General features: G+C 37.4%; 1 protein-coding gene and 1 non-coding gene across 3 annotated transcripts in view; both read left to right on the top strand.

Annotated features, from left to right (window-relative positions):
• The window catches only part of LOC139003727 (phospholipid scramblase 1-like), a 38506-nt gene extending 15634 nt beyond the window's left edge, over positions 1–22872 (top strand). For both annotated transcript variants that reach the window (XM_070405933.1, XM_070405934.1), the window contains 4 exons: positions 382–602; positions 3539–3700; positions 20321–20482; positions 22786–22872. In XM_070405933.1, coding sequence (XP_070262034.1) covers positions 382–602; positions 3539–3700; positions 20321–20482; positions 22786–22842 — 602 coding nt within the window. In that variant the 3' untranslated portion in view covers positions 22843–22872. The remainder of the gene's footprint in view (positions 1–381; positions 603–3538; positions 3701–20320; positions 20483–22785) is intronic.
• LOC139004672 (small nucleolar RNA SNORA36 family) lies at positions 21636–21772 on the top strand. Its single transcript, XR_011470521.1, has one exon. It is a non-coding gene; the product is annotated as a small nucleolar RNA SNORA36 family (small nucleolar RNA).
• Positions 22873–23475: the final 603 nt, after the last annotated feature.

A 23475-nucleotide genomic window follows, 5' to 3' on the forward strand; every position in this document is an offset into this window, starting at 1 on the left:
AGTTCCAAATTTAGTAATTATTAACTATTTGTATGGATTGCTTAGGAGCTGGAAAGACATTTTAAGGTGAGCAAATAGTATGAGTTCTTAAGTCTCCCTTTTCAACACGATTCTATGGAATTAGGAGAATATGGGTGTTTTTTTCCATATCTCACACAGGACTCTTAATTTTGTATACTTTCATACTCTCTCCTAATTCTCTTCCTTTGTTGTTTTTCCTTCGTTGGAATCATCTCCAAACACCTTTCCTTTGCTTTCTCCCAATGTGACATGAAGTATCATCTAAAAATTGTATAACTAGATATTATAGTATCTTAGGATAGATTCAATCCTATATTCTTTTATCATAATGGTCATAATGACTCCCTTTTATGTTTTTAGTCTTAATAGGTTTTGAAACAAATAACAAATATGAAATTAAGAACAGCCTTGGACAGAGGATTTACTTTGCCGTGGAAGATACTGATTGCTGTACCCGAAATTGCTGTGGGGCTAATAGGTCTTTTACCATGAGGATTCTTGATCTTATGGGCCGAGAGGTCATAACTCTGGAGAGACCACTAAGATGTACCAGCTGTTGTTGCCCCTGCTGCCTTCAGGAGGTCAGTGAGCATTTAACCGAGTAATATGTAAAGTAGTTCAACAAGAATTATCACCCTTTCATTGAAACTGTGTAATCAAATAAGATTTTCTAAAATTTGGTCCATGAACTATTGTTTTATGCTTGAGAGTAATTGGGAGAAGAAGGGTGGCAGGTGAAAAATAGTGAGCAGTTAGCCCCCTGGCCCTGAGAAGTTCATCTCATGGGAATGAGCTTCTGGTCAGCGTCAGACTTTGGGGAGAGTTGAGAAAATAAGGCATGTTGGTAAAGTCCCTTACTTTAAATGACCATGAGAGGTCTGGCTAAAGCCAGAGGAGGGCACTGCAGAGAATATCCTAGGATACAATTCCAGGATCAAGTGTACAGAAGAAGGAAGAAAAGAACAGATATGTCCATCTCACAATTTTTCCCAACCTATTATGGAAGAAACCTAGGAGATACCACCTTTGAGAAATGCCAACTCCTGTGTTCTTAAGTTCCCCATTAAAAAAAATTAATATATTTGTGCACCTGTAATAGGTATATGCTAGGTGTGGGTGCCTTCAATTCTATAAAGACCAAGTGTCTATTTCATATTACTTGTCAGCTAACTGGTACAGAACATGGATCTCAGGGAACAGAGAGCATACAGGAAAGTTGGTCTTTGCCTCTATCTCCACAGCTACTTGTCACAGCTGTCATTCCAGACAAGTAGCTGTGAGACCAGGTCACAGACCGAGTTACAGGCACATAGATATTTGAAGTCTAAGACTGCATTTATTTTCAAAAGATAACTGAAGCTATTCCTACTGAATTATGTTGTGTTTTGTCATTTAGGTTAGATATAATGGTATCTTTCCATAGGAATATCTGAGGAAAAACTGAGAGTTTGGTGGAATATGCTCTGAATGTAAAGAGCACATTGACAAACATTATACTATTGACCTTAGAAAATAGTTTATGACAATGTCACTTACACATGAGCATGCTAAGGAACTCCCTAAGTCAAGCATGTCAAACTCAAAGACTAACATGGGCCAAATAAACAAGGTTTAAGTTTATGTGGGTTGCAAAAAAACAAAAGCCTCAATTTTCATAGAAATATTGGTTTATTTCAATAGAGACATGCTGAATACAAAGGGCTGAAATAAATGAGTACTTGTTAACATAAAATAATAGAACATTTTAATAAAAATTAATATTTTTTCTTGAGCATTAACTTACCAGACACTGAATACTGCACAAATTAATAAGCATAACAAAAATAAACCTATTTTTCTTGTTCTCCAAAAGCAAAATATTTCCTGTTGCGCACACCAAACAAGTCAGTACAAGACTAATGACGTGGCAATCAGCTGCTAAAATATTCGCTGCTAGTATTAGTGGAGAGAGATGGTGTGCCTGTGTGTACGGCACATAAAGGAAATGAATGCAATACAATTATAGTAATTAGTCATTAGCGAATGTTGTAGTTCATCCTATCTAATAGAGAGTGAATATACTAATTGACCATCATGCCCTCAAAGATGGCGGCACCCACAGCCACAAGATGGTGGTGCCCAGTCCCCTCAGCTCCGCCAGTGTGGCAGGCATGCAGCATGGCTGGGCCCGCCCCCAAGCGGGTCCAGCCTCTCCACATGCCTACCTCCGGAGTCTCCCAATCCCTTCAACCCCTAGCTGCCCAGGGCCAGCCCAAGGCACAGGTAAGCCTCGGATGTTGGCTGCCCAGCCGACGCCCAAGGTGCAGTCAAGCCTTGGATGTTGGCTGCCCAGCCTCCCAGGGCTGCCCGAGGCTCAGGTAACCAGGGCCAGCCGAGGCTTGCACTGCTGGCAGTGGCAGCAGCAGAGGTGTGATGGGGGCATCGCCTTCCCCTGATCCCTGGGTCGCCTCCCGCCCCTGAGGGCTCCCAGACTGTGAGAGAGGACAGGCTGGGCTGAGGGAATCCCCCTCCAGTACATGAATTTTCATGCACCAGGCCTCTAGTTATTAATAATTATGTAAAAATTAAGTTATGCAATTTTTATTAAAATGTTTCTTACATACCATTATATTGGCCAGGCTGCAAAAATATTTGTTGTGGACAATATGTAGCTCATGGGCCGAGAATTTGACATGCTCGCCCTAGGTCACCCCGCTAATAGCAGAGCCAAGATTTTAGGCCCCAGTTCCTTTCCATTATAGAGCCATTGCTACTCAGATTTGAAAATTGCACCAGCAATCAATATTCTATTCATACATCTAAGCCACTGTTTTTATAGGAGTTTGAGAAAAAAGTACCTTAATAATTTCAACATCCTATATAATAAAAGCCCAGTGACCAAAATGGTGGAATGACCAGAGACCAGGGAAATCAGGCAGGCAGGCAAGTGGTTAGGGGCGAGCAGGCAGGCAGATGAGAGGTTAGGGGCAAGCAAGTAGGCAGGAGAGTGGTTAGGGGTGATCAGGCAGGCAGGCGAGTGTTTAGGGGCGATCATGCAGGCAGGCGAGCAGGAGCCAACAGTCCTGGATTGCGAGAGGGGTGTCCAACTGCCGGTTTAGACCCAATTGGGCGAGCAGGAGCCAGCAGTCTCAGATTGCAAGAGGGTGCAGGCTGGGCTGAAGGACCCCCCCTCCCCCCATGCAAGAATTTTGTGCAGCAGGCCTCTAGTGTTTCATAAGTATGGAAATTTTTAAATGTACAGGTCTGGAGAGCAGTGCTGAAGAGTGGAGTCTATGCATGCAGCCTGTCTGAGTGTGTGACTCATCTCATCTACTTTGCAGCTAGGGAATCTGATAAAGTTAGTTAACTCTCTGTTCTTCATTTACTTCCTCCATGAATAGGAATAATAGTACCAACTTGTTGTAAATCAAGTGGTGCTTAGAAGAGTGTCTGACACTTAGAATATATTCAATAAATAAGAGCCATTATTAGACATCATTATTATTATTACAATTTACATGTTCTTTTGCTTTTGTAGATAGAAATTTATGCTCCTCCTGGTGTACCAGTGGGTTATGTTATTCAAAATTGGCACCCATGCCTGCCAAAGTTAACCATTCAAAATGAGAGGAGAGAGGATGTACTCAAAATTATTGGTCCATGTCTTGTGTGCGGCTGTTGTGCAGATGTTGATTTTGAGGTAAGAGATTTAATCATGTTTATAGGTTTTTCTTTCCTAATATAATAATAATATAAGTTGTGAGGATGTTACAAATATATTAAATAAATATGTGTATCCTAATAGCTCAAGAGGGAGACACTGCTTGTATATTTAACTTTGGTCAGAAAGGAAGTCATTAATCTCATTGAGCTTCAGTGTTGATTATGCTAAATGGAAAAAAAATGCAGAGCCTTGCCTCACCCTCTTTACTAAGTGTTTGGTGTTTGTATTTGTTTGGTTTATCTATTGGCTCTGTGGTGTTTTCTCCATAAATATATATTCTCCTTTTTCTTTTCTCTCCTATCTTTTTTTCTCTCTCTTAGATATCATTTGTGCTCTCTTTTCTCTCCCTTAATTATCTTTTCTCAGGTGGTTGCTTATATTGGGGTTATCGGTGCCATGAGTACATTCATGCTTTGTTCCCTTTGGGTCATGTCTTGTTAAGGTGAATATTTTGGGATTAGTGTTCTACATTCTATTTTCATCTTTCCTTTAGCATCCTTTAGCATCTACCTCAACTTTACCTTTATCCCAAAACTCTCTTCCTCACTTTTCCCCTTTTGTTGTCCTGTTTCTCTTACCCTATCCCTGCTTTAGATTTTTCCTATTCCTTATTTTTACCCCCTGTTAAAATTTCACCCTACTTATATATCTAATTACCAATCTCTTGCTTTAAATCCATATACACCTCTCTCTTCTCTTTCTTCACTATCCAAAGTTATTTTTCTCTCTGTCGTTTTGTTGTTGTTTGCTTGATTGTTGAGTATATTGGAGTTTTTTTTATGCTTGTTTGTGAGATAGTTTTGCTTTTTCTTTTCATTTTTCTGTTGTTTATTTTTCTGGTTATTTTTTTGCTTCTGTTTTCCCTCACCTCGCTTGATATTAGTTGTTGTTTGTAGTTTGCATTCATCTCCAGGGATCTGTTGCTGGAATTTGTTGGGATTAGTGGCTGTTCTATTGGAGTTTTCTCCCCATACAAATAGTTTCTTCCCCTCTTCTATTTCATTCTTTTTCTTTTCTCTCTTACTTTTTTTTTCCTTCTCCCAATTTCATTTTTGCACTCCTTTTTTTTCTTTTTCTCTTTTTCTCTTCTTGCTCTTAATCCCCTAATTCTCCTTGATCTGGTGGTCACCTTTATTTGGGGTTATTAGTATTATGAATACATTTCAGTGCCATATGCATTGTGCCTTGTTGTGTTGTATTTTGTGCCTTTAAATCAATGCAGCAGAGAGAGAACTACATAACCAAACACCTGGAGAAGAGAGATCATGGGGAGAAAAAGAAACAGCCCGCATATGAAAGAAAAACAGCCATCACCAGAAAAGGAAAGTAAACAAAATGGAGGCAATGGAGGCAAGCAACCTGTCAGAGAAAGAATTCAGAGAAATGGTCATAAGGTGGATGAAAAGAATGGAAGACAAATTCAACAATATGTGTAAGAACCAAGAGGAAATGAAGAAGAACCAAGAAGAAATGAAAAATGACATCACTGCTATAAAGAACTCAATAGAAAGCATCAACAGTTGATTAGAAGAAGCAGAGGACCGCATCAGTGAGCTAGAAGACAAGGTAGGAAAAAATACCCAAGGAGAGCAGCTTCTAGAAAGAAAATTAAAAAGCAGGAGGAGAGCCTAAGAGAACCTTGGGACAGCACGAAATGAAACAACATCTGCATAATTGGGGTGCCAGAAGAAGAGGAAACTGAGCAAGGAATAGAAAACCTATTTGAAAAAATAATGACAGAAAACTTCCCTGATATAGGGAAGAAAAAAACACACAAATCCAAGAAGCTCACAGAGTACAAAACAAAATGAACGCCAAAAGACTGACGCCAAGGCACATCATAATTACAATGACAAACACCAACAACAAAGCAAGAATCTTAAAAGCGGCCAGAGAGAGACAGAAAGTTACTTACAAAGGATCCCCCATCAGACTAGCGACGGATTTCTCAACAAAAACACATCAGGCAAGAAGGGAATGGAATGAAATATACAAAGTCATGCAATGGAAGGGTCTGAATCCAAGAATACTGTACCCATCAAGGCTATCAATCAAAACTGAGGGTGAAATCAGGAGCTTCACAGACAAAAAAGGACTACAGGAGTTTATTACCACCAAACCAGCAATGCAAGAAATGCTAAAGGGTCTGCTGTAAAAAGAAAAAAATAGGAATCAAAGAAAGAACACGGGGTAAAGAATAAAAATGGCGACAAACAAGTATCTATCAATAATAACTTTAAATGTAAATGGAATAAATGCCCCAATCAAAAGACTTAAGGTAACTGAGTGGATAAGAAACCATGACCCATATATCTGCTGTCTACAGGAAACCTAGCTCAGAAAAAAACATGCACACAGCCTGATGGTGAAAGAATGGAAAAAAGGTTTTTCAGGCGAATGGAAATGAAAATAAAGCTGGGGTAGCAATACTTATTGTGGTGGGCTGTTTCTGTTTCCCGTGACCCGCACGGGAAAACGACAGGTTCTTGAGTGGAGGAGCTGGGGATTAAGAAATTAAAGAAAGACCAAGATGCAGAAATAGATTTTAAGCTGGGGCCAGGTGGGCGCCATCCTCTCTGATGGAGAGGCGGCAAAGCGGCTGAGCCACACAGCAGGTTTATTTTAAAGGTCTAGATTTACATATCTAGTTCCGCCCCTGCCTGATTAACATGTCCAGCCTTACTGGGGAAGCATGTTCCCAGGGCGTGGCTCTGCCTACCCTCTGAGCTCAGCTGACAATAATTATAAGAAAATGCCTAGATGCCTCCCAGGCGGCCCTCTACATCTCCCCCGTTTTTGTTTTTTAAGCTACTATAATAAAAGTAAACTTTTAAACATTAATAGTAGGGCTCTAGAATTAAAACAATTGTAAACAATGCAAATGCAAAAACTAAACTACATACATGTTATCATTTTCAAAATTTGAACATTAAGAACAAAACTGGCTATTAAATAATAACAAAACAATTCCAATGCAAAATAACAATATAAGAAATCAGAACTATGGACATATTAACATTTTTGCTACTAAATGAATAAAAAGTCTGTTTTGCTGCTGGTGTATATTTACTCAGAGTCCTTGGACTTGGCTGTGCAAGACTTTGCAGAAGACTGGCAGCTAACAGATGCTAGCATGAGCAGGAACATGGTTGAAGAAGTAGCTTCAACTTCTTGCTTTTCCACAATCTGTTGTATTTCAGTCATTAACTTCTTCAGATGACTCCTTATTGGCACAACAGTCCCTTGGGTCTTTCAGTTTTCTTCTCCTTCCCCTTTGCTGACATTAGGGCAGTACTTAGTCCTTTAGAGTGAATGGACACAGGAGCTTGTCTGAGTCCATTGTGGTGACGGATGTAATGCTCTGGCACCCGAATTGGCTGCATTGCTCCTTCTTCCTTGCTCTTGGTCCTGGGCAACCTGCAGCAATGCACAGGTGCTGACTGCTATCATGACAAGGCGTCTTCACCATCTCCATCTTTGAACTGTCTCTCCTGTCTTTGTGGCTGGAGCAATCTGGTCAGTTGGGATCTGTTGTTGCAGGAATCCACATGGTCTTGAAGCTGTTCTCTGAAAGTATACAAACATATTCTCGACCAAAGGTTAAAAGGAAAACCTTACTTGGGGTCTTTTCTTTAAAATGATCTTCTCCTGGCTTTCCCTGACATCATGTGTTTTTTCTGGGTGTCTCACTGTTAGCATTAAATAAAAAATTTTATCTAAATGTAATTTAGTTATAGGATATTTTTCTTTACATGGTATTTTTCCACTATCCCCCCTTTTTTATTTAATTATTAGGAGGATTTTTTGGAAAATTTACAATGCAGTCTAGATAATTTTAAATTCCAACTTTTTGCACAAAAATATGACTGCTTTAGGTTCATAGCATGTTAAGCAATTTTACCACGAAATGAAAATTTTGGTTAATACTTTTTGAATAATTACTTATTTCAAGTTAGCCAAATTTAATTTGAAAACTTGACAACTATTTTACTGTCAAATTTAATATTTTAACAATAATCTTAATTTTCACTGTGAATATTAATTGAAAGGATCACTTTACGTCCTTGAGGAGGCTTAAGCATTCCTGTTAGGCTAGATTTAAATTTAGGGTCTGTTAGCCAAGCCTCCGTTTATCTGGATTCTGATTTCAGCTGAACCAAATCTCTTTTGTTATTTGGTTCCTGATCTGGGCTGGGCATGGGAAGCAAGAAGCAGCCATGGGGACAGGAGACCTTCCTCAGAAGGGGCGAGTGTTCAAGCCCCTGCACCATTGGGGGGGTGAGGAACTGTGCCCCACCTCTGTTGAACCCCAAGTTTTCTCCTACTGGCCCCCCGACTGTGCCTGTCTTAGGTCGCCCCACCCTGTGGGGTCTTACCCATCTTTGACTACCAGCCGTACTCTCTGGGCCAAGTAGGGTGATGTGAGGTTCAGTTCTGTCTCCTTGTTAACCTATGTCCCTCTGGCCTCCATGCCCAGCAATTGCCTTTGGATCCCCCCTTGCCTGCTGGCGGGCCCCGGCATTGATCATAGGGAACCCAGGTTTCTTCTCCAGAGAGGGCCCAGCTTACGCCATTGGGCAAGAGACAGATCTATGGTACCAGCTTTTCATGATCTCAGTTTGAACAGAGAGCTCAGATAACAGCTATAGACAATTGGAATCCTCTTGGCAAAAAAGATCAAGAGAGGTCAACACAGAATGCTTAAGTGCCTTCCCAGGGGGGAGTAAATTCTTTTATGTCCTTAAATATTAAATTGCTGCCAAACATTAAGAATTAATTTGTAAGTTTGTTTGTGATAAATGCACAATATACTGTTTTAAAGCATCAAAATTATTAATGAAACTTGTAGGATAATACCATGTAAGAATATTCTTTGCTCTAGGTCATGACAACTTAATTTTAAACTCAAGGTTTGGAATGAGGAATCTAATTTTCAAGAAAAAAAAGAAATTTACAGAAGCAGAGACAGTATGCTATCTAAATTACAGTTTTGGGTAAACACATTATCTAGAGTCCTTGGGTAACCCAGGTTAAACTTAGGCATGTTATCTAAATTACAGTTTTGGGTCTAGAACCCTTGGGTGACCTGGGTTAAACTTAGGCACTTTATCTAGATTACAATTTTAGGTATCCAGAACACTGAGTTGACACATTAACTGGAGCCCTCTAACCTTGGGATAGCCGTGCTGTCCCTCCCAGGTAAAGGGAAAATGTGCCTTTTACTAGGATTCAATTGCTTACAAGGATAGTAATTTAAGTAAGAATTTTTTTTAAAAAGGCAAAGCACGTAAATCTAGTATTTAGTATACTTCTTATTCACAAGGGGCAAATGCTGCCCCACCTGCAGCCTAATTTTAGAAATGCAGTAGCAAGGAGCTTTTGTTATTTCAAATTACATCTTAAAATTCCACTGCTGTATTTTAAGAAATATTAAACAAAATAACTTGTTTTGCCCTTTCTCAGAGGCAAAAACTTAAAATATATATTTATTAATTTTTATTTGATAAAGCTTTCCATGTGATTTCAAGTATATTAAATTTGGTTAAATTAAAAAATCCTTTAAAAAGAGAGAATAAACTTTTGAAAACATTTCAGGGCCTGTGAAATTTCTTAAAGTCATTCCTTGGTTATAGTTTTGAAATCCAACTTTAAAAGACCATGAAATATATATATATATACATATATGATTTAAAAATTATATATTTTTTATTATTATTAGGAGATATCAATTAAATTTAAACTGGTTTTAAAATTTCGGTTGGGATCACAGAAATTGGATTACTGCTATAGTCCCTTTTAAATACTTTGACATAAGCTATTTAACTTTTGTTTAGGGAGGGAACATATAACCTTTAATTGTCCTTAGTTTAAGGAAAGTAGGGTTTTCTAGATTTAAGAGATTAGAAAAATAACTTAGCCATATAAAGGAATATGAGCTTTATTGTCGGCCCTTATAAAGCCAACTGCTTAAAACATTGGTCTATCATATCACTTAAATTATATTAAGACCGTGATTGCAAACTTTATTAAGCATTAAAAATATCTTCTTAAAAATAGTATTAAATAAATCCGAGGCAAGCACACTTTCTGCCCCATCGAATTTCTGTAGTAAAACTTCGCCTTAAAACTCCACCCCTGAAATCCCAGCCTGCCTCAGTGAGCAGACACTCCTGTGATTGACTAAATCAGAGAGAGGGGCCTTTGTGGTTCAAGATGGCGGCTCCCAGGGGAGCGGCAGGCCATGTGGCTGACGTGGTGGCTGCCAAGTCACGGAGCCCAAAATGGTGGCTGTCTACACGGTTCTCTGACAGAGCAAACCAAAATCCCTAAAAGATAGATGACCAACATTATATTGTAGACAAACAGAAATCTCATTAGCTGTTTATACCTTTTATAATTATCTTAAAGAATATCAATCAAATTTAAACTGGTTTTTGTATTAAAAAATTTTCAGTTGAGTTCATAAAATTAATCCTATTTTTTAAATCAGACCAATAAGTAACATATTTTGAATTTCTAATTATTTAAGAGAAAACACATTTTATTTTTAAAAAACAAGTTATACTTTAGATATTTAATTAATTTCTCCCGATTCAATTTGCACTTTAAACTTTCAGAGCTTACAAGTCAAATATTAGCAGTTCTTTGATTAACTACATTTTTATATTTTTAAGAATAAATTTTAAAATCTAATAATTAACTTTAAACCATGTTTTCTCTAAGCCCGGGGAAACTGAGAAGCAAACTTGTATTAAAAAATGACTACTGGCGGAAAGCTGATTTCAAAGGAGCCACCTTTTGGCTGCTTGACCTTTTCTGGGAAGGTTGACTAGCAAAAGATGTAGCCATTCAAATGCAAATTAACTTTCCTAAAGATGGCTGCTAAATTTCAAAATGGTCACAATTTTCCTGCTGGGGAAGTCAAAAATTGAATCCATAGCTATTCACATGTAAACTTCACTATCAACTTCCTGGTGGTACTTGCCTCAGGGCGGGAAATTTCAAAAGAGCTGCTTTAAATCGCCTTGGGAAACCAGCCTGTATTTCTTTCTAAGGTTCATCTCCGCCATTTTTAAGGCCAAAACAGTCTCGGGATTTTGTTCTGTACACAGCAGAAGGTCAAGTTCAGGTCAAAACTATGCGCACTCGTTTTTAAACTGGCCTTTTCTCTTTACATGTGCACAGAAATCCCGGATACATTTAAGAATTTGTAAAAGCTTTAAGTCATTAGCTGGAAAAAGGATAAAGATGGCGAAGATGAGGCGAAGAAGTGGCTTTATGGGGAGTGGCGTCCATATTGGATGGCCACGTGGGCTTCCCCCACCTCCTTGTTTCATAGGGGGAAGATTAATTAATGGTCTGGCATTTACTCTTTTTATTTTATTTATTTTTCAATTTTTATTTATTTTTATTTTTTCAAGGAAAGAAAAGATTTTTTAAGATAAAGAATCATTGGCAGTTACTGAGAAATTCCTTTAATCCTTTTCTACTTGGTTACAAGTAGTTTACACGTGGAGGCAGAGGAGGTGCAGATGGTATTCTTAGAGACTCGCACCCTTCCACTCCAGGCTGTAAGGCCGTGGCTGCACCCCACTTAGACATTTTTAAACTCTCCTGTGCTGAATCAAGGCCATCACCAATTAAAATAGGAATTTTCTCTGGACTTTTTGCTGAGTATTGGTCACACAACTGCTTTCTAACCTTTTCCCAGGTTTCATCAACAAAGCTTAAGAAAGAAATCAAGAATATGACTACAATTAACAGAGCATAGTTTAAAGCATACTTATAAGTATTTGAGAGTAGAGATCTCTTTCCCGAGACTCTGAATTACCCATATTTTACACCCGGTTGATTCAATTCACACAATACACTCCTTACCTTCAATCTGTCGTGTGCACACTTCTAGGAGTGACCCCCTCGCTTTATTCTCTTGCCTCCTTACTCAATCAATGTTCAGGCGCCAAAATGTGGTGGCTGTTTCTGTTTCTCGCGACCCGCACGGGAAAACGACAGGTTCTTGAGTGGAGGAGCTGGGGATTAAGAAATTAAAGAAAGACCAAGATGCAGAAATAGATTTTAAGCTGGGGCCAGGTGGGCGCCATCCTCTCTGATGGAGAGGCGGCAAAAGCGGCTGAGCCACACAGCAGGTTTATTTTAAAGACCTAGATTTACATATCTAGTTCCGCCCCTGCCTGATTAACATGTCCAGCCTTATTGGGGAAGCATGTTCCCAGGGCGTGGCTCTGCCTACCCTCTGAGCTCAGCTGACAATAATTATAAGAAAATGCCTAGATGCCTCCCAGGCGGCCCTCTACACTTATATCTGACAAGTTAGATCTTAAAGTGAAGGACATAAAAAGAGATAAGGAAGGCCACTTCATAATACTAAAGGGAACAATCCAACAAGAAGAAATAACTCTGGTAAACATATACGCACCCAATATAGGAGTACCCACATAATAAGAAAACTTATGGAGGGGATCAAGGGAGAGATTGACAGCAATAATCATAATAGGGGACTTTAACCCCCCACTATCACCATTGGACAAACCCTCTAAACAAAAAAAATCAGCAAAGAAACATCAATCCTAAATGACTCACTAAATCAGATGGAATTAATTCACATGTTCAGAACATTTCACACCAAAGCCACAGAATATACATTCTTCTCAAGTGCATATGGGTCATTTTCAAAGATAGACCATATATTGGGTCACAGACAAAGTCTCTTCAAATTCAAGAAGATAGAAATCATATCAAGCATCGTCTCAGATCACAATGGCATAAAACTGGAAATCAGCTACAATAAAAACAATCCAAAAAAAATCAAACACATGGAGACTAAATAGCATGCTATTAAACAATGACTGGGTTATCAGAGAGATCAAAGAAGAAATAAAAAACATCATGGCAATAAATGGCAATGAAAACACAACAATCCAAAACCTATGGGACACAGCGAAAGCAGTCTTGAGAGGGAAGTTCATAGCTCTACAAGCCTACTGTAAAAAACAAAAACAATCGCCGAAACCGGTTTGGCTCAGTGGATAGAGAGTCAGCCTGCGGACTGAAAGGTCCCAGGTTCGATTCCGGTCAATGGCATGTACCTGGGTTGCGGGCACATCCCCAGTAGGAGATGTGCAGGAGGCAGCTGATCGATGTTTCTCTCTCATCGATGTTTCTAACTCTCTATCTCTCTCCCTTCCTCTCTGTAAAAAAATCAATAAAATATATATTTTTTAAAAAAAACAACAAAAACAAAAACAATGATGATAAATTACCTAACCGTATAACTGAAAGAGTTAGAAAGAGAGCAACAAGAAAAGCCCAGTGTAAGCAGAAGGAAGGAAATAATAAAGATCAGAGTGGAGATAAATGACATAGAGACCAAAAAAACAATACAAAAGATCAACAAAACCAAGAGCTGGTTCTTTGAAAGGATAAACAAGATTAATGAACCTCTAGCCTGGCTCACTAAGAAACAAAAAGAAAGGACCCAAATAAACAAAATCAGAAATGAAAGAGGAGAAATAACAACAGATCCCACAGAAATACAAAGGACAGTTAAAAAATACTATGAACAACTCTACTCCAACAAACTAGACAACCTGGAGGAAATGGACAAATTGCTAGAAAAATACAACTTTCCAAAACTTAATCAGGAAAAATCTAAAAATCTCAATAGGCCAATAACTATGGAAGAAATTGAAGTAGTAATCAAAAAGCTTCCAGCAAACAAAAGCCCAGGACCAGACGGCTTCACAGGGGAGTTTTACCAAACATTCAAGGAAGAACTAAAACCTATCCTCCTCAGACTAGTCCAAAAAATTCAAGAGGAAGGAACACTTCCAAGCTCATTCTATGAAGCCAGCATCACCCTAATACCAAAACGAGATAAAGACAGCACAATGAAAGAGAATTACAGGCCAATATCACTCATGAACATAGATGCCAAAATCCTCAACAAAATCCTAGCAAATCGGATGCAGCAGTACATCAGAAAGATCATACACCATGACCAAGTAGGATTTATCCCAGGGATGCAAGGATGGTACAACATCCGTAAATCAATAAACGTAATATATCACATAAACAATTTGAGAGATAAAAACCACATAGTCATATCAATTGATGCAGAAAAAGCATTTGACAAAATACAACATCCTTTCTTGATAAAAACTCTCAGCAAGGTAGGAATAGAAGGATCATACCTCTACATAATAAAAGCCATATATGACAAACCCACAGCCAATATCGTACTCAATGGACAAAAACTAAAACCATTTCCCCTAAGAACAGGAACAAGACGGGATGCCCCCTCTCACCACTCCTGTTCAACATAGTACTGGAAGTACTAGCTGTTGCACTCAGACAAGAAGAAGTAATAAAAGGCAAATTGGAAAAGAAGACGTAAAACTGCTCTTATTTGCAGATGACATGATACTGTACATAGAGAACCCTAAAGACTCCATCAAAAAATTAATAAATGAATTCGGCAATGTAGCAGGATAGAAAATTAATGCCATGAAATCTATGGCATTTCTTTACACCAATAGTGAACTTACAGAAAGTGAGACTAAAAAAGCAATCCCATTTACCATCACACCAAAAAAATTAAGATACCGAGGAATAAACTTAACTTAGGAGGTAAAAGACTTATATGTGAAAAACTACAGGACAATGAAAAAAGAGATAGAGGAAGACATAAATAGATGGAAGATCATACTGTGCTCATGGATTGGTAGAATCAACATCATCAAAATGTCCATACTACCCAAAGCAATCTATAGATTCAATCCAATCCCCATTAAATTACCAACAGCATATTTCACAGATCTAGAACGAATGTTCCAGAAATTCATCTGGAATAAAAAAAAGACTTCAAATAGCTGCAGCAATCCTGAGAAAGAAGAACAAAGTAGGTGAGATCTCAATACCAGATATCAAGCTGTATTACAAAGCCACTGTTCTTAAAACAGCTTGGTACTGGCACAAAACAGACATATAGATCAGTGCAATAGAATAGAGAGCCCAGAAATTGACCCAAACCACTATGCCCAATTAATATTTGACAAAGGAGGCAAGAGCATACAATGGAGTCAAGACAGTCTCTTCAATAAATGGTGTTGGGAAAATTGGACAGATACATGCAAAAAGATGAAACTAGACCACCAACTCACACCATACACAAAAATAACCTCAAAATGGATAAAAGATTTAAATGTAAGTCGGTAAACCATAAAAATACTAGAGGAATCCACAGGCAGCAAAATTGCAAACATATGCCGAAGGAATTTCTTCTCTGATACTGCTCCTAGGTCAATGGAAACTAAAGAGAAAATAAACAAATGGGACTACATCAAAATAAAAAGCTATTGAACAGCAAAGGAAACCATCAACAAAACAACAAGAAGGCCCACTGCATGGGAGAACATATTTGCTAATGATATCACTGATAAGGGTTTAATCTCCAACATTTACAGGAAACTCATGCAAACTTAACAATAGGAAGATAAACAATCCAATAAAAAAATGGGCAATGGACCCAGATAGACACTTTTCAAAAGAGGACATACAGAAGGCCGAAAGACGTATGAAAACATGCTCAAAGTCACTAATTATATGAGAGATGCAAATCAAAACGACAATGCGGTATCATCTCACACCCACCAGAATGGCTATCATCAACAAATCAACAAACAACAAATGTTGGAGAGGATGTGGAGAAAAAGGAACCCTTCTGCACTGCTGGTGGGAATGCAGACTGGTGCAGCCACTGTGGAGAACAGTATGGAACTTCCTCAAAAAACTAAAAATGGAACTCCCATTTGACCCAGTGATCCCACTTCTAGGAATATATCCCAAGAAGCCAGAAACACCAATCAGAAAGGATATATGCACCCCTATGTTCATAGCAGCTCAATTCACCATAGCTAAGATTTGGAAACAGCCTAAGTGCCTGTCAGCAGATGAGTGGATTAGAAAACTGTGGTACATCTACACAGTGGAATACTATGCTGCAGTAAAAAAGAAGGAACTCTTGCCATTTGCAACAGCATGGATGAAACTGGAGAGCATTATGCTATGTAAAAAAAGCCAGTCAGAGAAAGATAAATACCACATGATCTCACTCATTTGTGGAATATAGAGAACAACATAGACTGATGAACAGGGACAGATCCAAAGACAGAGAAACAGCGATCAGACTATCAATCCCCAGAGGGAAAGTAGGGGAGGGTGGGGGTAAGGGGAAGAGATCAACTAAAGGACTTGTATGCATGCATATAAGCCAAACCAATGGACACGGACAACAGGGCGATGAGAGCATGAGTGTGTGGGGGAAGGGGGGAAGTTGAGGGTTAATGGGGAGATGAGGACACATTTGTAATACCTTAAACAATAAAGAAATTAAAGATAAAAAACAGAGCCTTGCACTCAAATAAATATAAGCAAAACAACTAATATTTAAATGTGGTTTTGTATAAAAGTCCTATACATTATCCATTTTGAATAGAATGTTAACCTTGTCATCTACATCTGACTGCAAAAGCCTGTGATCCTTGCTTAGTCTGAAACACAGGCTGCCAATGCTCTTGGCCCTCTTCAGAAGATCTAACATGTTTGAATTCCTACAAAAAGTCCAATTATGCAAAGAGAATTTTCAGAAAGATAGTGTAAGATGAGCTACCCAATTATACTTCTCTGTGGTCTTTCCTTTATCTTTTAAATTTGATTGTTAGAGCCCAGTTGGCTTTGCTCAGTGGTTGAGTATCAACCTATGAACCAGGAGGTCATGGTTTGATTTCCAGTCAGGGCACATGAACAAGTTGTGGGCTCAATCTCCAGTGTGGGGGGTGCAGGAGGCAGCCGATCAATGATTCTCTCTTATCATTGATGTTTCTATCTTTCTCTCCCTCTCCCTTCCTCTGTGAAATCAATAAAAATGTATTTTGGGGAAAAAAAATTGGTTGTTAGAAACCACAATATATCTTTGTACTTACTACATGGAGCAATTTCATCACAGCTTTTTTCCAACAGATGGCCTAGCCTTAATAATTCATGTTATTTAGTTGCAAATATTAAAAGTCAGAAGGTTTTATAACTGAATCTTGATTTTCTTGTTCTATTGGAAAAGAAGAAAATGTGGTAAATTGGGCCCACATTTCTATAAAAGGGGCAGAAAACAGGCTGAACCTAAGTGGTGCTGCCCATTGTGACTAATACGTGGGAACTCTGCCAGTCTCCCATGACTTTCTTAGGTTTTCCACTAGCCAGATTCTTTCTGTTATATTATCTGCCTGGTTACATGATACTGAATTCCTGTGTTAGACCCTGGTCATATAAAGATGAATCCTTTAAAAGGGATATAGATTGTGGGATGGGATTTATGCTATGTATGTGTAAAGACTTTATAGATTTATGTATAAGATAGTTCTTTACATAGGGGTTATCATTCCTATCAAAGATCCAGAGGAGTAAAAAGGTAATTGTTTTTTCAGGGAGTATTAACAGAAGTTTGGCTAACATATATTTTATTTGTTTGAAAATAAGTGAAAATACTAGTGAAGCAAGACAGACTTGATTTTGAAACTCTGATATTAATGCTAAGGAATTAGCAACCCTTCTCAATGGATGATTTATAGCATCTATTATAGGTAATAAATTAACTCTACTTCTGTGCATCTAGAATAGTGCTATTAAGTAACATCTTTGAGTGAATTGTGAAAATAGCACCTTGAAACATTTCTGAAAGCTAGCTGATGGGAAATGGAATGCAGAAATTATCAATATGAGGAACCATTATGGAATATGAATTCTGTTTGAATATAAATTGGCATGGCAACTTGGTATATGTAATAAATAGCAAGAGCAGAAGTTATGCCATAAGGAAGAAATAATTCAAGATATATTTAATAAATGTACTAAGTGGAACTGATTCATGGATTTGATGTCAGTTGAAGATGAAAAAAAATTGGGAGATTATTCTGATCTCTGAAGATAAGAAGCTGAATGAATAATAATGCCATTGGCCACATTAAGAATCTTGGAGGAGAACTCGTTGATTTAAGAAAAGTTAATAATTTGTATTTGAGTTGTATTGGATTTTAGGTATGTAGAGGGAAAAGTTGAGGGGTTTTCAACACACAGATGATAGTTGAAGTCATGAGTACATAATGCTCTAGGAACTAATTCACCAAGAACAAACTTCATATAATGGAACAATCTGCAATCGATCATATAAGAAGTATTTAAATAAACATTAGACAAAACAAGAACCATAAGGAGAAGAATGAAACTAATATTAAAGGACAGGAAGTTTTGAAAACAAGACAGGTAGTAGAATGAAGATTGATAAAACCTCATTGGAAAGGACTTAGATACAGATGAAGATAAATTACTGAAATGAAAATCTATGTTAGGAAAATAAAGGAGTATAATTTAAATTTAAAGGGATAAAAAAATTTGAAGGGATGGGAAGCTAGAATAAACTACTCTTGCATACATGCCAAAGAGGAGTACAGAAAGAGGACAGAGAATGTGCTGAGATAATGTTCAAATAGATAAATGGCTAAGAATCTCTAGAATACCTTTATCAATTATTTTTAATAATTAACATTTAAATTAAATAGTAATATCAGTTTATTTTTTCAGAACTTAAAATCATTTCATTATATAGATTTTCTGCTTTTTAAGTATCTAGAATTTAGCTAAAAATTACTTAGTCCTGTTGACTTTTCAGCTGTAGATCATTTTTCACATTCTGAACTATAGAAATAAAAAAGAAAATATTAATATCTGTTAAATCTAGTGCAGCATTATTGTGGCTCATAGGTTATCCTCTGTATTGTTCATTTTCAAAATTAAAAATAAATTTAAAAAACAAAATAAGATTACTTTACAAGCTACAAATACTTAGATTACAGCTATTAGCAGATAAAACACTAAAGGGTTCACAAGATTTACTTAGTCTGTTTTCCCAGAACAGTGTTGTATAACATAAAACCCCTAAAGATCAGTGGCTTAAAACAGGCATTTGCTCTCATGCTTGTGAGTCTGCAGGTCAATTGTGTCTCAGTGGATACACATAGGCTCAGCTAGATGGCACTGATTTAGGCTTGAAGTTGGCTTCGGGCCTGCTCCAAGTATGCTCATTCTAGAGCTCTAGCAAGAACTACATGATTTTCTGGTGGCTGATCACTGGAGAGCAAAAGCCAGGCCAAACCGCTTAGCCATGTTTAAGGTCTCTGCTCACTGTCATATACACTAACATTCCATTGGTCAAACAAGTCACATGGCCAACCCTAAGTATCAATGTTCAGAGAAGAATACTGGACCTACAGTGGGAGGGGTGGATGAATATTGATGAACAGCAACCCATGCTGTCACAGTTTTCATATTAAAAGCGTATTTCAGGCTTGTTAAGAACTTAAGCACCCACACTGGAATAAAATGAGTCAACTGTTTTTAGTTTCCCCACATTTATTTAGCAGTTCCAACTTGAGCTGGAGCTTCAAAGGATTTTGCTGGCACATGTGCTACCTTGTGTATATTTGAAAAGGACTTTTCTCTTCCTGAGTTGACACAACCCTATGTGTACACACCATGGTGAGTGTAGCTACCATCAGCTGCCATATGCCCACTTGGTGAGGTGCAACTGTCTAACTCTTTATAGTGGTCCTGGAGTTTCTTCAGGCAGAATTGTAAAATTTAAAAAAATTACTTCAGAGCTTTTTTTCATACACCTTTCCTATTTTGTTGTTCCCTCACTCTCCTGTTGTCCAGTCTTACCCCAACCCTGGACCTGTGGCATCTCTTTAAGTTACTTATTAGATACTTTCCTTCACTAAAAATTGCCAGTCCTCTTTCCCAGCACCTTAGCACTTCCTGTTTGTCTACTGACATTGAGTGGTAATGTCCTTCCCATCACATGTAATCACTCAACCTATGTACTAGTAAACTCTGTGCTTGTCTTAAAGCAGATGTCACATGGTGTTTAGTTTGCTACCTTCTTGATGGCTTCTAGAAATTTCATCAAAGAAATATTTAATGTTTGTATCTTTTCCTGCTTAAATTTTGTTTTAGATCACTTCAAATAATTTAGTACTGTGTCTTAATATACTAGTACAATATAAAATGTTAAATATTTCAGTAAAATATCTTTCTTTTTTTAAATATTTTTATTGATTTTAAAGAGGAAGGGAGAGGGAGAGAGAAACATCAATGATGAGAGAGAATCATTGATTGGCTGCCTCCTGCATGCCCCCTACTGGGGATCGAGCCTGCAACCCAGGCATGTGCCCTGACTGGGAATCGAACCGTGACCTCTAGGTTCATAGGTTAATGCTCAACCACTGAGCCACGCTGACCAGGCAGTAAAACTACTTTCATATAAGTTTTCTACAGCAAAGAAACAATTTTTTTCATGTATCTATAAATACAGGAATTTATATACATCCAATGAGCGATATACTGTTCATAGTTATGTATTGCACATAAGCTTAATAACACATTTGTTTCATTTTATTCCAAATTTGAAAGTAGTTTTTATTATCAGTTTTCTAGAATTCTTTAAGACCATCATTTTTTTTTTTTTAGATTAAATCTCTTGATGAAGAAAATGTGGTTGGCAAGATTTCCAAGCAATGGACTGGTTTTGTGAGAGAGGCATTTACAGACGCTGATAACTTTGGGATCCAGTTCCCTTTAGACCTTGATGTGAAAATGAAAGCTGTGATGCTTGGCGCATGTTTCCTCATTGTAAGTATATTCTTGCTAAGCTTGGGTATTTATTTAATATCATTCTGAAAGATTCAGTAAAGTGTACCTTTTTAAATGACTTGCTTAAATTTATAGATTATATTCAAAGGGGGTGCCATTTAATGCTAGCTCTGAAATTCCATTTTCTCCTGATAGTCTAGATTCACAAGTGACTAATTTCTCTGGAAATTCTATAGTTTCACATGGCAATAGAAGGACTGTGTGTTATGGAGAGGCTCTGATCTTTGGGGCTTCTATTTAAAAATCAAAATAGGTGCACTCAGATATGTGCTAAGGTGGAATAGAACCCAGTGAAATGAGGAGATTTTATCCTGATTCTTTATTAAATTAACTGTTCTACTACTTGAGTGCGAACTGCAATAAAAGTGCATCCAATCCAACCACCAGATGGAACTGCCAGTTGACACACACAGGATAGAGCAGTATTCTAAACTTGTCTTCCATTAAATCACTTAGTGGTTCTCAACCTTCTAGCCTTTTAAATACAGTTCCTCATGTTGTGACCCAATCATAAAATTATTTTCGTTGCTACTTCATAACTGTAATGTTGCTACTGTTATGAATTGTAATGTAAATATCTGATATGCAGGATGGTCTTAGGCGACCCCTGTGATAGGGTCGTTCGACCGCCGAAGGGGTCGCGACCCACAGGTTGAGAACCGCTGACTTAGGGAGATTTCAAAAACCCCCAAGTACCAAGTCATACCCCCATTCAATTAAATCAGAAGCTCACAATCGAAAGTTTGTTGTTTAGCTCTTAAAGTGATTCAATATGCAGTCAAAATCAAGGACACCTGGAAGAGAGCAACAGTAGAAACACCTGGGTAGCTTTTTAAACTCCCTGTATCAAGACTGTACCCAAATAGTGAATCAAAATCTCTGGAGATGGGACCAAGCCTTCAAACTGTTTACATCACTTCCAGGTGATTCCAATCTGCAAGCATGGTTTGGAACATCTAAATGAATATCTTAAATGTTTATTTGGGGATGCACTCAGAAAAAAATAAAATATGAGAGAATATACAGCAAAAAGATCCATTTCCTTCAACAAATAAATGTCAGGAAAATAAAAAGATAATAAAATGAGAGAGACTTAAAAGACATCAACTTAATGCAGTTTGTAGACTCTGTATACTGAATCGAACAAACCAGTATAAAAAGACATTTAAACCCTGTGCTATTAATTAAACTTTGGAACATTGAAACAGGCTAGGATAAATGAATGGGTAGAAAATCTGACTCTATTCACTTATCTCCCAGCCTAAAAAAAAAAAAAAAAGACATTTACAGGGATTCATAGAAATTTCAACATTGACTGGCTATTGATGATTAATGACTTATTGGTTTTTTTAAGATCTGATATTTATGTAATGGTATAGGGACAATAAGGCAGTCAGGATGTTTGGATAGATAGGACATGAGATTGGGGGTGGTAGTGGGATTGTTAGTAAATGACCATGGAATAGATTGGGCTTCTACTAAAGGACTATTCAGGACTGTGCAACTTCTAATAGACATTGGGAATACATTGAAATGGTTTTAGTTAACTTATTATGTTTAAACTAGGTATAAATAAAATAGTTATAAATCCAAATTTTAGAAAGATAAATCCTGGTGACTGTGTGAGAAATGGATTGAAGAGAGGTATAATTGTAGTAGAGTAATTGCAAGTGATTGCAAATAAGGATTAACTTATTTCTGTTGAAGGGATAAAGGAAAATGATAGATGTGAGAGATAAAATCCATAGGATTTGACTTTAAGAGAGAATCTAGTTAGGCATTGATGGAGTGAGACCAGCTGGGGACACAGTGGACAAATTTGGAAGAGAAATCATAAAACTGGGCCAAACAATTCTAAGTGGTATTCTAACTCTAAGATGGCTTTCATTCCCCTGAAATAAATCTAAAAGTTGTACATGGTATTCCAGTCTTAAGAAAAGTTATATTATTAGAGAAAGAATATAAAAAGTTTAGGAAGAAAGATTCAAAAAGAGTCATTACAGGAGACATGAGAAAAAGTGAAATTGAGAGAAATTATCAGATGACTAATTAAATCCATACAGGTATTAATAAGTGATTAGAATTATAGGATGTAATTGCTATTAAAATGGGAAGCTGAAGCTATCAACTTTTCCCAGATCTACTTATAATAATCAATTTTCTTGGTTAGCAGATATGTCATTCTGTTTCATCATATTTCATATCCCTTAGCATTTATGCATCCAAGAATTGACCTCAGTTTTATTACTGAAAACTTATTTCTGTATTTTGTTTTTATTTAGGACTTCATGTTTTTTGAAAGCACTGGAGCCAAAGAACAGAGAGCAGGAGTATGGTAGTGGATTAATAAAGATCTCTGAAAATGTGAAGTCTGAATATTGATTGGGACTATGTACAAGTAAAAAAATTAGTTTTCTTTATTGAAATTACTTATAAAATCCGTGAATTATACTGTGATGCCTGAAGCTTCGGGTATATAATTTCCAATTTCAAACCATAGAGTTTCTTTTCTGTATCACTTATAAATTTGCTTATACATTTGCTTTCATTTTATACATTTTGTATTTCATTGTATATTGGAGAAATAACATAAGGAGTTTTACTTTTAAACATTGATAAATTTGCTTTATTTTCAATTTTATAGCAAAATTAAAATGATTTCACATAAAATTATATATTATTTTATTAAATTTAGTTACAATTACATATGTAACAACTAATGTCATTTTGCAAATATTGTATATTCAAAAAAGTTAAAAATGAACATAACTTCAGTTTCCTTTACAATTATGTTAAAACTAGAGGCCTGGTGCATGAATTCATGCATGGGCAGGGTCCCTCGGCCTGGCCGGTGATCAAGGCCTACTGGGGGGCCTGCTGGCCAGGGGGGAGGGGCCATGGGAGATTGGTCGGCTGGGGAGGGGGAGGGGCTTCCAGATTTTGTCCAGCCAGCCCCCTGATCAGGGCCAATG

The sequence above is a fragment of the Myotis yumanensis genome, unplaced genomic scaffold, assembly GCF_028538775.1.
Source record: "Myotis yumanensis isolate MYYU_CA2020_CCGP unplaced genomic scaffold, mMyoYum1.0.hap1 SCAF_2, whole genome shotgun sequence".
Taxonomy (NCBI): Eukaryota; Metazoa; Chordata; class Mammalia; order Chiroptera; family Vespertilionidae; genus Myotis; species Myotis yumanensis.